General features: G+C 36.6%; 1 protein-coding gene across 5 annotated transcripts in view; it reads left to right on the top strand.

The window, feature by feature from the left end:
* Positions 1-14112, top strand: part of SMG1 (SMG1 nonsense mediated mRNA decay associated PI3K related kinase) — a 108506-nt gene that overhangs the window by 28013 nt on the left and 66381 nt on the right. For 3 of the 5 annotated variants that reach the window (XM_058569959.1, XM_058569961.1, XM_058569962.1), the window contains 8 exons: positions 1125-1183; positions 2456-2669; positions 4911-5036; positions 5446-5518; positions 6762-6859; positions 8811-8984; positions 10651-10875; positions 12752-12853. In XM_058569959.1, the coding sequence (XP_058425942.1) occupies positions 1125-1183; positions 2456-2669; positions 4911-5036; positions 5446-5518; positions 6762-6859; positions 8811-8984; positions 10651-10875; positions 12752-12853 (1071 nt within the window). Of the gene's footprint in view, positions 1-1124; positions 1184-2455; positions 2670-4910; positions 5037-5445; positions 5519-6761; positions 6860-8810; positions 8985-10650; positions 10876-12751; positions 12854-14112 lie in introns of those variants that run through there. The other 2 variants (XM_058569960.1, XM_058569963.1) reach the window with 2 other exon arrangements.

Here is a 14112-nt window from a genome sequence, read left to right on the forward strand (position 1 = left end):
AATGCCCCTAATGTGTAATTTTCTACCATTTGTTGGATCCACATTGATGCATTCTGTAATAAAGTGCTTTTAACATGTTTATTCTGTTGTCCTCAGAATTTTTTTTTTCTGTGTTCTGGGACACAATATCTGTTTGTATTTTATATGTGAAATTGAGGTAGGGGGTACATATTTTGTTCATTGGTAAGTTAGGTCTGGTGGCCAGGGCTAAATAAATGGAAGAACCCTTTAAAGAACAAAGTGCAGGTGCAGTTACAAATTACTCTGCACCCCGAGTAATTCTCCTAATGTTAATGTAAGAACTTGATATGGAGCAGGAGAAAATTAATGAGAACGGTATTGTGAGTCAAATAAACATTTGGTTCAAAGCAAGTTCCCCCCCCTGCAATTTTATTATGAAAAAATTCAAATATACAGCAAATTGAAAGAATTTTATAGAGAACATCATATGCCCATTATCTAAATTCTGTCGTGAACATTTTACCATACTACTTTATCACATATCTCTCCCTCCCTCAACCAGTCCATCTTTTTTTTTTTTAATGCATTTCAGAATAAATTAAACAAGCTTTTTGAGTTTATTTTTTTCATTGATGATCATAGCTCTGTTTTCTCTGGATAAATTGCTTCGATAATCTGCAAGTAAACTTATGACACTCCTGTTATATGTGGGGGACTGGGAATAATAAGGAAAGTAAGGTGCTGTCCAATTATAATTTGGAGGGGAAAACAAGAGAAAAAGTACACAATGTTATTCTTAAAAGTATAGGGGGGCCAGCCCCGTGGCTTAGCGGTTAAGTGCGTGCGCTCTGCTACTGGCGGCCCGGGTTCGGATCCCAGGTGTGCACCGATGCACTGCTTATCTGGTCGTGCTGAGGCGGTGTCCCACATACAGCAACTAGAAGGATGTGCAACTATGACATACAACTACCTACTGGGGCTTTGGGGGGGAAAAGGGAAAAAAAAAAAAAAAGAGGATTGGCAATAGATGTTAGCTCAGGGCCGGTCTTCCTCAGCAAAAAGAGGAAGATTGGCCCGGATGTTAGCTCAGGGCTGGTCTTCCTCACACACACACAAAAAAGTATAGGAATTTATGTTTTTATAAATGTGTTTTTTTTTTTAAGGTACTAGTTAAACAATTGGATAATATCTTGGCTGCTGTACATGATGTGCTTAATGAAAGGTAAGTAACTAATAATAGTTAAATTTAAAAGACTTTAAAATATATTTTTAGGGCCGGCCCGGTGGCGCAAGTGGTTAAGTGCGCACACTCCGCTGCAGCGGCCCGGGGTTTGCTGGTTCAGATCTCGGGCGCGCCTGATGCAGCGCTTGTTAAGCCATGCTGTGGTGGCGTCCCATATAAAGTAGAGGAAGATGGGCACGGATGTTAGCCCAGGGCCAGTCTTCCTCAGCAGAAAAGAGAAGGATTGGCATTGGATGTTAGCTCAGGGCTGGTCTTCCTCACAAAAAAAATAAAAAAAAAATGAAATGTATTTTTAGAAATTATTAAAAAACATACAAGAAGATAAACCCATTGGTTTCTTTTATGAACATCTATTTAATGTTTCACTGCGTTCTCTTGTCATCTTTATTTGTGTTACAGGATACACGTTAATTACCGTTGAATACAAGTGGAATTCATGTGAAAGGGAATACCATTCCTTTTGTTTTTAATTTGTCAACATGACCGAATAGTTGAGCATTGACTTGTAGAATGACATAAACTCTTAATGCAGGCTTGGATGAATGCGATTAACTTTTGTAAACTAGAGAATTTTGAAACTGCTTAGAGAATGGAGGTGAAAGGGAGCTTCCTTCTTGGGCAATGGTGGATTCAAACCATCTATTCTCTGTGGCTACTGGGGTTCTCCAAAGGTGTGCAGAGTCATTTCTTCGTATGGTGATTCCCAAAGAATTGCAGTGTTGGAAAGCACCCAAAAATTCATCTCAGCAAGTCACAAACCTTACTGCTTTTTGATGGTTTTATTTTATATAGTTACTTATACATACTTAAATCAGTGTTATCCTTTTAAGTTTATTATTTATTAAAATTTCCTATTTTTATGGTCCTAACATATTGAACATTACATAGTATATAGTTATTTATAGTGTGTTTTTATCTGATCATTTGTTTCTGCCCTTTTCTGTGAATCATTTTATGTAGTTTGAGATACAATTTGAAGCCTTAAATTTAGTATTTCTGGGCCTTTCCTTACTGTTTGTAAATAATTGATTCTGTAAAAGAAAATCTAATGTCTAACAAAGGTACTTCTGGGAACTGCGGGATAGATAGACTACTTAAAGTGGATAAAATCTCAACCTTTCATGTAGTTTGAATAGAAATTTTAAAAAAATCTTTTAAAACATTCTTTTGTAGGATGTGTCATTCTTGTCATCTTTGAAAGCTTAAGATTTTTGTGTGTGTTTTGTTTTGTTTACGTTAAAATAAACACAGTAGCAAATTGCTTCAGGAGTTGAGACAGGAGGGAGCTTGCTGTCTTGGCCTTCTTTGTGCTTCTCTGAGCTATGAGGCTGAGAAGATCTTCAAATGGATTTTTAGCAAATTTAGCTCATCTGCAAAAGATGAAGTTAAACTCCTCTACTTATGTGCCACCTACAAAGCACTAGAGACTGTAGGAGAAAAGAAAGCCTTTTCATCTGTAATGCAGGTAAGACTGAGGGGCAAAAATGATGGTTTGCTTGGGAAGAAAATTGTCCTTAACACATGTCCTTGGAAGGGAACTTGAAGAGAGGAAACTTAGAATAGGGGTATCTACTGATAGTAAATATGATGTGAATAAAATTCCTCCTTCTGAATTTGAGTAAAGGATACACATTAAGGGTAGATTTAAAATAAGTTAGTTGTTTAATTTTGTCTTTTCGCCTTTTAGAAGCTTTCCTTTGAATTTGCTTAGTACTAGAATCGTTTGCAGATTTAAAAATAGGAACTCCTTGAGAGGAGCTAGATAGGAGGAGGCTTCACATTTTTTTGAGGAAGACAAAAACTAAACATCACAACTCATTTTAGGCCTTTTTAGGTTTGGTAGTATGTCAAAAATTCTTATTCCAAGTGATGTAAAATAATTGTGTATAAATGAGTATTAGCTCTACTTAGTTTTATTTCACTTTTCTGTATCTGAATGCATTAAAAGATCATTCCCAATTTAATTTTGAGCAAAGTTATAAGTCATTAAATTTTTGTTGAGCTAATGGTTTTAAAAATTAGGGTTTGGTGTTGTAGAATATCTGATATCTTTTATTTATTTTTGCTTCTTTACAATTCATGATATGCTTTATTTTGGTTACGTAACGTTTTTTAAAAAAAACGGACATAAGAAATAATTCTATTCTGCCTTTTTAAAAAATTCATTTTCCCTTGGTTATAGAGGTTATGAAAAAATTTTGGAAAAGATACAAAAAATTATCTGTAACTAAAAGCATAACACCAGATTGAGCTTATTCTGTATACAGTTTTTATATTGTGAACGTTTCTCCAAGTATTTATTTTGAGAATTTTCAAATTCACAGGAAAACAGATCAGTGTAGTAAGTACCTGTATAGCCTTTACCTAGATTTGTCACTTATTAACACTTTGCTGTAGTTGTTTCATTTCTACACATAAACATGCACACTTATTTGTTGAACCACTTGAAAATAGATTACACACATCATGACAATTCACCCCCCTAATGCTTCAACATACATCTCCTGAGAATAGGGCTATTCTGTATAACAGCAATATCATAGTCATATCTAAGAAAATCAATTTTTTTATGTAATACAATCCACATTCAGATTTCTGCAGTTGCCCTTAAGATGTTGTTTGTAGCTTTCATCTTACCTGACCCAGGATCCCATCAAGATTCATGCATTGTGTTTGGTGGTGTGCCTCTTTAATCTCTTTTAATTAGAGTGGTTCTCTGTACCTTTTTTGTCCCCCTTATTTTGTAGAATGTTCTACTTTCTGGGTTTGTCTGATTATTTCTTCCTGATTAGATTCAATTTAAACATTTTGGTCACCATTACTTTGTGGGTTCATACTTACTATTGCATTGCAGCGGCAGGCACATAACCTCAGGTTGTCTCACTCTGAGAGGAAGAGTTTGATCCCTGGTTGAGGTGATAACCACCAGATGTTTCTATTGTGAAGGCTTATTTTTCTCCTTTTGTAATTAGTAATCAGGGCATGATACCGTGAGACCTTCTAAATATCCTGTTTCTTAGTAATATTTCACTCAGTGATTTTTTGTGCCTGGGTAGATTATATAACATTGGCTGTTGCAGAATGGTGGTTTTGTAATTCTAGCATTTCTAACATCATTCTTTTGTAAACAAGAGCTTTCCTTTTGGGAAAAAGTGGTTTTTAACAGCTACAAAATATTATCAGTGGTATGCCATATATTTATTTTAAAAATCTATCTATATATAGTGGTAACTTGTGAGCTTGCATGTCATTCATATGTTGGAGCCGTGCTGATCTTCTCCAAGTCATTCCAATTTGAAGCAAGTACTAATATCCTAAAACATAAACTGTACAAAATTTGTTCTATATTTTTAATTGGCAAGTAATTATACTTTAAAGAAAAGTTTCCCAAGCACATGTTACTTTTTGTACTTGAAATTTAACCACATTCATGGTATTAGAGAGAGCACTTAGGAGTAATGTAACCAGACTTTACTTAGGAATAGTGTTAACAGACATTAAAGAAGAGAAAAACAGTATTTGCTTTCAGCCTAATGTCTTGGTGGAATGCAATGTTTTCAATTTTTTTTAAACTAAAACTATAGAATTTATGTTTTCTGGTATCATAATCAGTTTTGGATATAGTCACTATTAAATAATGAACCTAGTTTGCTTGTTTTCTCCCTGTTTTGTTGAATGTTCATGGTTTGCAACTTTTATTTTTTAGCTTGTAATGACCAGCCTGCAGTCTATTCTTGAAAATGTGGATACACCAGAGTTACTTTGCAAATGTGTTAAGTGTATTCTTTTGGTGGCTCGATGTTACCCTCATATTTTCAGCACTAATTTTAGGGTGAGTTCCCCAGCACCCTCTTTTCAGATGATGTGGTGAGGAGTTGGTTGCATGTATGAGGACTGGGGAATCAGATGGGAAAGAAAGCATATGCTCCTTTGAGTATAATCAGTGATGTTTGAGGGTTCAAGATTGAATGGTGCAGTAATATTGTTTTTATAAAGACCACTGTCTGTACTTTCTGATGTTAATACCTTAAAGATATTTAAAGAAAAAATATCATTTCATTAGTGTCATAATGTAGGTCCATTAGTCTCCTGCCTTGCCATCTCCCTTTCTAAGTTTGTATAATGTCAAGTAGGTAGAACATAGATGCTCTTTCTAGGATCTCTTATTCTGAAATGCTCCACAGGTGGAACAGCAGTAAGACCTTAAAGAGCTTGACCACCTTCTCTTTGTCTCTGTCCAGGATACCGTTGATATATTAGTTGGATGGCATATAGATCATACTCAGAAACCTTCACTCACACAGCAGGTGTCTGGTAAGTCATTCAGCATATACCATTTAAATATTGTGGGAAGGAGCACTGGTCCCTCAAAGACTAGCTGTTAATACTATTTCTTTGGTAATGAAAGAAAAATAATTGCTTCACAGAGATATTTTGGTTATTATAAATGAACATTACTTGTTAGGTAAATTTATCTTTTCAAAGGAACATTGTGTACTTCATAGTAGGTAGGGAGAGTAAGTGCAAATTGTAATGTTGTGTCTGAGAAATTGAAAGGACTTATCCCAAGGCATTTGTAGTGTGTGCGGGTAGGAGGTGATAGCAGAGTGGCAATACCCTGAGATGTAGAATGTAGAATACATGAAATGTAGAATACCCTGGATATTTATGACTTGTTTTTCTTATTATGAAAAAAAAAAAAGGATTAATTTGGAGAACTGTCATAATGATAAAGAATTTTTTTTTTTTTTTTTTGAGTAAAGTGAATGACTAGCGGGACTTATTTGGACATTTCAACTTGTTCCAGGTGCTATAGTTTCTCTTAGCTTATTTGGTGGAATAAACTTTTGAAAATAGGCTATGCGGGTGAGAGTGGTTCTGTCCCATTTCCACTGGGGAGATGAATGTACACATTTGGTGGCTAGGTGTGGCCCTGGAGTAGGAAGACAGGCTACTGGTAGATTGTAGCATTTTAGTCTAAGACGTGTGTAGTGACAACATGAATATAAAATCTGCTAAAAAAATAAGGATGTGAGGTATACATTTTAATTTCTGGAGATTGTTCATTTTTGCAGCCTTAAAAGAAACATTGGGTGCTGGCCTCGTGGTGTAGTGGTTAAGTTTGTGCACTCCGCTTTGGTGGCCTGGGGTTCGCAGGTTTGGATCCCGGGTGCAGACCTACACATCGCTCGTCAAGCCGTGCTGTAGCAGCGTCCCACATACAAAATAGAGAAAGACTGGCACAGATGTTAGCTCAGGGACAATCTTCCTCAAGCAAAAAGAGTAAGATTGGCAACAGACCTTAGCTCAGGGTCAGTCTTCCTCAACAAAAAATAAATAAATAAAAATTAGAAAAAAAAAAAAAAAAAAGGAAACATTGGTTAATCATGATCAGCAAGTTGAACAGTTAACAGTCCTAATTTTATGACATAGGGCATGTTTTAAGAGTGGGCAACTTGAAAGCCAGATATGTTTTAAAACAAGGCTCTTAAATATATTTTTAAATTTGAATTTTTTTTTTTTTCTATTATTTCAAAATTTCTTGTATGATTCCTAGGGTGGTTGCAGAGTTTGGAGCCGTTTTGGGTAGCTGATCTTGCTTTTTCTACCACTCTTCTTGGTCAGTTTCTAGAGGACATGGAGGCATATGCTGAGGTGAGTATATAGAAAGCTGTTATTTCTTAAAATTTCAGTTAAGAAAAAAACAAAAATCTTAAACAGTGCTAGATTTATTTTAAAATAATTCAGACCATCTGACATTTTAGCAGAAGTTACAAGACCATTGCAGTATTTAAAATTTTATTTTAGATTTTTTTTTTAGGTTACCAACAGAATTACCAGAGAGACTAAAAGAAAAATTGCAGGCCTAATTTTGCAATGCTGGAAGTAATCCTGATAGCTAATAGTTTTCTGAAGCCGTTTTCTGTAGTTCACTCGTATTTTTTGTTACCAAAAAGAGTCTTAAAAAGTAAGGTGAATTGATGTTGTATAAAAGCCCCTAAAGACTTTCCTCTTACATGTATTAGGGATCTTAGATCCTGCTTTTGAGGACAAGACTTGGTTTCAGCCGACTTTTGGAGCTGTAGAAGTACAATATAGCAGTGTTAAGGGTGCTGCTGAAGTCTCTGGTATTGGTTCTTGGCTTTCCAGGCCCCATGTCATGGCTTAATCTGCCATCTCCTGTCTGAATCTCTTTGTGTTGCCCCCCTACTCAGATCTACTATGATTCGTGTTTATTGTTCAAGGATCCCATAAAGATTTAGCTTCTGGGCAAGCCTGGTGGCGTAGTGGTTAAGGTTGGCACACTCGGCTTTGACGGCCCAGGGTTCACGGGTTCGGATCCCTGGCATGAACCTACACCACTCATCAGCCGTGCTGTGGCAGTGACCGACATACGAAATAGAGGAAGATTGGCCACAGATGTTAGCTCAAGGTGAATCTTCCTCAAGCAAAAAGAGGAAGATTGGCGACAGATGTTAGCTCGGGGTGAATCTTTCTCAGCAAAAAAAAAAAAAAAAAAAAAAAAAAAGATTTAGCTTCATCTTTTCTTTATACCTTTGCTACTTCTAGCCAAAAAGAATTCACTACTTTTGACTGTACTGGTCTGTTCACTGCCTTTCAGAGAAAAGTGAGGGAGTATTTTGCTGCCACATGTTGCTTTTCCCCCACGCCTCAAAAGTCTTTGTTCCTAGCCCACTTCTGAAGCTTATCTGCCTCTCTGTAGAGAGTCTTCCCCTTGATATCCATAAAATCTAATTCTCTTCGATTATTTTGGTGCTTAATTGTATGTAGGTACATATTGGTTCTAGTATCCCATTTTTTGCTAATCTTTTCCTTTTTTTTTTTTGGAGCAAGATTAACCCTGAGCTAACATCTGTTGCCAATCCTCCTCTTTTTATTTTGGCTGAGGAGAATTGGCCCTGGGCTAACATCCGTGCCCATCCTCCTCTACTTTATATGGGATGCTGCCACAGCATGGCTTGTTAAACGGTGCATAGGTCCACGCCTGGGATCCGAACCTGTGAACCCCGGACCGCTGAAGTGGAGCTCGCAAACTCAACTGCTGTGCCACCAGGCCGGGCCCTAATCTTTTCCTTTTGAGTATATCTTATTTCCTCAGCTAGATTATAAGGCTGTAAACCAAATCTTATAATTTTCTAAATCTCCCCCACCCCCTCGTGTGCATGATGTTGGTGTGGAGTACTTATTGTTGAATTGAGTGACTCAAAGAATACCTGCAGTGAGATTTTAGCAAAGACCAATTCAGGAATGGCAAAAGTTCCTGGCTCCATTTATACCTATATATAACTATGATGTATGTACTAGAGTTTATTTTTCCCAATACCATCAGTATATAATAAGTAAATATCTGAGTAAATAACAAAAGGTTATTTCCTTCATTACTGAGGTTAATATTGGCTTATTTAGACAAGTAAATTCCACTTTTACGTTTACATTCGTGTTTCCTTTTCTTCTAGGCCAAAATTTCTCTTTATTTGTAAAAATCTATTATAAAGTTAATTGACTTAAAAATTGGGAGATGTTTTTTATTTTATTTTTTTAACAATGTCTTACTTAAATAAGAATACTGTGAATTCACATCTAGGACCTCAGCCATGTGGCCTCTGGGGAGTCAGTGGATGAAGACGTTCCTCCTCCGTCAGTGTCGTTACCAAAGTTGGCAGCGCTTCTCCGGGTATTCAGTACTGTGGTGAGGAGCATTGGGGAACGCTTCAGCCCTATTCGGGGTCCTCCAATTACTGAGGCATATGTAACAGATGTAAGTGTCTTTAGGAGTTTTAAATATCATTCAAAAAATTGTTTCATATTGTAAATGGTTCTCTTTACCTAGTAAACTGTTATTAACCCTTCATTTGTTTAGCATGTATGTATGTATGTATGTATGTACCTGGCTACTTTCTTAAATATCCAGAGTAGGGAATCCTACTATATTCCAACCCCCTCCTATTCCCTCCTTTCCCCTTATGAAAAAAAGGCCACTCTGAATTTCAAAATGTCCATGAACTTTTCTCTTAGGAGGTCCTTCATAGATTCATTTATTCTTGCTTTTTTATACATATTTTTGAAGTCTTATTCTTTCGTGTTTTGATAATATTAATTACAATTTTGCTTTTAAATTGTTGAGTTTCCTTTTAGTTTTTCAACATATTTAGAATAACACACCATAGAGAAAGCTTCAAAAAGTAATTTTCTGTGACTGTCCGGGATGAAAATACTTGATAGCCTGACATCAAAGGATACAAAGATATAAGAACTTAAAATATATAGTAATCTGAGACCAATTACAAGAGGTAGCTAGATTGCCACACTTCAAGCCCCAAATATCATTTGTCCTATATTACAGTCCAGTGAGTGGTTCAGTGTAATATGCAATTAGAAGTGAGCCTCATCATTATACTCTGCTTGACTAAGAAGGGGTATAGTCATAAAAGATTTAATCTAAATGATTAAAATTTTATTGTTAGGATAAAACTCTAGCTTTTATGAACATTTCGTTTTGTAGAACACATTGCTAGATGAAGTAGGATGTTAATTATGTATGTAATTCTTGGTGAGTTAATTGTGTATTTGAGCAGAAATGTCAGATCTTGAAGATAATTAAAACCAGCATATTCATATTTTAAATCTGATCAAAATGGTGTCATATGTTTTAATTTTTACTGTCTAAAAGGTAGTTGTTTGATGACTGTGTTAGTGTTGAAATAAAGGCAGTTAACTCAGATGTAAAATAAAAGGAACATAATTATTTTCCAGGATCGTTATATATTAAATGTATTCTTTTATGAAGGTCTTTTAGGCCTTTTTAACCTGCATATAGATTTTAAAAAGCTATGTGTGGTGGTTGTTGGATGTTACAGGAATATTTTTCTATGTCAATTAGGTCTTGTTTTTTCCAAAGTTATTTTTATTAGGAATTTAGTACATTAATATTGACTATTACAGTCTAGTGGGATTTTTGGTTGGGAATCATACAATTTTCATATCCTCATACAGGTATTATGTGGTATGACTGAGAAAGGTTTCTTTCAAAGGGACCATCCATACATGAACTTTCATAAGCTAAAGGTGACTTGGATGTTTAGTTTTAAAAGATTGATTACCGATAACCCAGTGCTAGAATACAGCAAGTTACTCTCATGCCAGGTGATACCTATGCTGTTAATACTTTTACTGTTCTAAGTTCTGGTGTGTTTTACAATTACAAAGATTCGGAGCATTGGCCATTTAGTGACTTTAGGGCATAGGAAGCAGGTACAAGAGAAATAGAAAATGGCAAATTCCATTTCCTGTCGCAGTAGTACTTTAGAATTTTTTAGGCGAGGCAGTTAATTTTCAATTGAAACTGCATTAAATAGAAAATATATCCTTGCTCTGTGGAAGCATGTGAATTTTTTTAAAAAGCTGCTTGTTTTCCCCATTTGCAGGTTCTGTACAGAGTAATGAGATGTGTGACGGCTGCAAACCAAGTGTTTTTTTCTGAGGCTGTGTTGACAGCTGCTAATGAGTGTGTTGGTGTTTTGCTCGGCAGCTTGGATCCTAGCATGACTATACATTGTGACATGGTCATTACATATGGATTAGATCAACTGGAGAATTGCCAGACTTGTGGTACAGATTATATCATCTCAGTCTTGAATTTACTCACATTGGTATGTGAATTCTTTTTTGTTGCTTTTTAATATGTTGGTTTAATTAGGTCCTGAAATTTAAATAGATGTGGAAGAAATTAGGCCTTGGTGTGTTTTTTTTTTTTTTTTAAGGTTTGCATTAGTCTTATTTATATAATCTAATTTGCTTTTGCTCTAGTGTCTATTTACTTTTAATGTTTGATAGCTCATCTCAGTGTAGATTTACTCTTTTTTTGATGAGACATCATCCTTCACACGAGACTATCTGGTACTCCTGATAAATACTATATAGGAGAAGGTACTTAATAGCTATTTTGAATGACTCTGTTATGTTTTGTTTCCCATATGAAACTTCTCTTATAGTCTTACTTGTTTTCTTAACCATAAACATTTCCCCTCCCCTCCATCTTTTATTATGTATATTTTGAATGCTATTAAAAAAATAGAATAGTATAATGAATCTCTGCATACTTAATACTCAGTTTCTATAATTAGAAACACATGGCCCATCTGGTTTCATCTAGGCCTCCGGCTCTCTGCCGCCTCCTTGCTGTCCCTCCATTCCCAACTGGATTATTTTAAAGCAAATTCTAGATGACTTTCTGCTGAATATTTCTGCCAAAGTTATACCTCCCTCTGCCATTGTGAAGAAAAAAAAAAAAGGCCCATGTTTAAGTATAAACACATGTATCCTATTTAGGTATCTAAACATTTTTATTTTTTTAATTTTTTTTTTTTGTTTTTTGTGAGGAAGATCAGCCCTGAGCTAACATCCATGCTAATCCTCCTCTTTTTGCTGAGGAAGACTGGCTCTGAGCTGACATCTGTTGCCAATCATCCTCCTTTTTTTCCTTCCCCAAAGCCCAAGTAGATAGTTGTATGTCATAGTTGCACATCCTTCTAGTTGCTGTATGTGGGACGCGGCCTCAGCATGGCCGGAGAAGCAGTGCGTCGGTGCGCGCCCAGGATCCGAACCCGGGCCGCCGGTAGCGGAGTGCGTGCGCTTAACCGCTAAGCCACGGGGCTGGCCCATGTATCTAAACATTTTTAATGTCACAATGTTAAGGCCTTAAAATGTAACTTAGATATATATTTTTTCATTAATAGAATATTTTTCAGAGCAGTTTTAGGTTTACAGAAAAATGGAGCAAAAAGTACAGAGTTCCCATATACCCTCTCCCCCCAGTAGTTTTCCCTGTTATTATTAACATCTTGCTTTGGTGTGGTACATTTATGATAATTGATGAGCCAATTGATTCATTATTATTAACTAAAGTCTATAGTTTACTCTATGGTCTTGAGGTTCTATAGATTCTATATGGTCTGTAGGTCTATAAGTTCACTCTCTGTATTGTTTTTTTTTTTTAATTTTATTTATTTATGTATTTATTTTTTTCCCCCAAAGCCCCAGTAGATAGTTGTATGTCATAGCTGCACATCCTTCTAGTTGCTGTATGTGGGACACGGCCTCAGCATGGCCGGAGAAGCGGTGCGTCGGTGCGCGCCCGGGATCCGAACCCGGGCCGCCAGCAGCGGAGTGCGTGCACCTAACCGCTAAGCCACCAGGCCGGCCCTCACTCTCTGTATTGTACATTCTATGAGTTTTGACACATGTATAACGCCACACATTCACTATTACAATATCATACAGAATAGTTTCACTGACCTAAAAATCCCACGTGTTCTCCCAGTCACCACTACCCCCCTCAAACCCCTGGCAACCACTGATCTTTTTACTGTCTCCAGAGTTTTGCCTTTTGCAGAGAGTCATATAGTTGGAATCATATAGTATGTGGCCTTTTCGGATTGGCTTCTTTCACTTAACAATATGCATTTAAGATTCCTTCATGTCATTTTGTGACTTGATAACTCATTTCTTTTTATTTTATTCTTTTAGATTGTTGAACAGATAAATACAAAACTGCCATCATCATTTGTAGAAAAACTGTTTATACCGTCATCAAAACTACTCTTTTTACGTTATCATAAAGAAAAAGAGGTAAGTGATGCATTGATAATGACGTTTGATAATTAGGCCATTGAAGAGTTTGACTTATGTTGGTTAGTAGGCTACATAAATGAAATTGAATGAGGGGGCTGGCCCGGTGGCTCAACCGTTAAGTTCTCGCATTCTACTTGGCGGCCCAGGGTTCACTGGTCGGGATCCTGGGTGTGGACCTGCTCACCTCTCATCAAGCCATGCTGAGGTGGTGTCCTGTATAGAAGAGCTACAAGTCTATAACTGTGATACACAACTACGTACTTGGCTTTGGGAATAAAAAAAAAAAAATGAAAATTGGCAACAGATGTTAGCGCAGGGCCAGTCTTCCTCCAAAAAAAAAAAAAAGAAAAGAAATTGAATGAAATGAGAAATACTTGATTTAGAGTATAGTGATTATAATGAATCTTTTAATATTTGTTAATTATTATACTGTATACCTTGATGAATGATAGCCTGATATTCTTTTCAGATTTCCATCATTGTTTTTTATTAAATTTGTTTTGTTAAAATTTCATAAAGGTAAAATGAGCAGATATATTTAAAAAGTTAGGGCCAGCCCTGGTGACCTAGTGGTTAAGTTTGACATGCTCCGCTTTGGTGGCCCAGGTTCGGTTCCCAGGCATGGACCTATACCACTTGTCTCATTGGCCATGCTGTGGCAGCAGCTCACATACAAAAAGAGGAAGACTGGTAGTGGATGTTAGCTCAGGGCGAATCTTCCTCAGCAAAAAAACAAAAACATTGTAAACTCAGAAGTACTGTGTATGTTGTACATAAAACTTCATTATTGGCTTCTCAACCTGCTCGTTGTCAAAACCACTGTAGACTTTCCAAAGCAGATATAGGAAAACCAATCTTAATAAACTACTGTTTGTATATTTGTTTTGACACTGGCTTTTTTTTTTTTTTTTTTGTGAGGAAGATCAGCCCTGAGCTAACATCCATGCTAATCCTCCTCTTATTGCTGAGGAAGACTGGCTGTGAGCTAACATCTATTGCCAATCCTCCTACTTTTTTTTTTTTTTCCCGCCAAAGCCCGAGTAGATAGTTGCACATCCTTCTAGTTGCTGTATGTGGGACTCGGCCTCAACATGGCCGGAGAAGCGGTGCGTCGGTGCGCGCCCGGGATCTAAACGCAGGCCCCGAACCCGGGCCGCCAGTAGTGGAGCGTGTGCACTTAACTGCTAAGCCACGGGGCCGGCCTGACACTGGCTATTTTGTAAAAATGGCCTTTTAAGAAATTTTATATTGCCACT

Source organism: Diceros bicornis, chromosome 26, assembly GCF_020826845.1.
Source record: "Diceros bicornis minor isolate mBicDic1 chromosome 26, mDicBic1.mat.cur, whole genome shotgun sequence".
In the NCBI taxonomy this organism is placed as follows: Eukaryota; Metazoa; Chordata; class Mammalia; order Perissodactyla; family Rhinocerotidae; genus Diceros; species Diceros bicornis.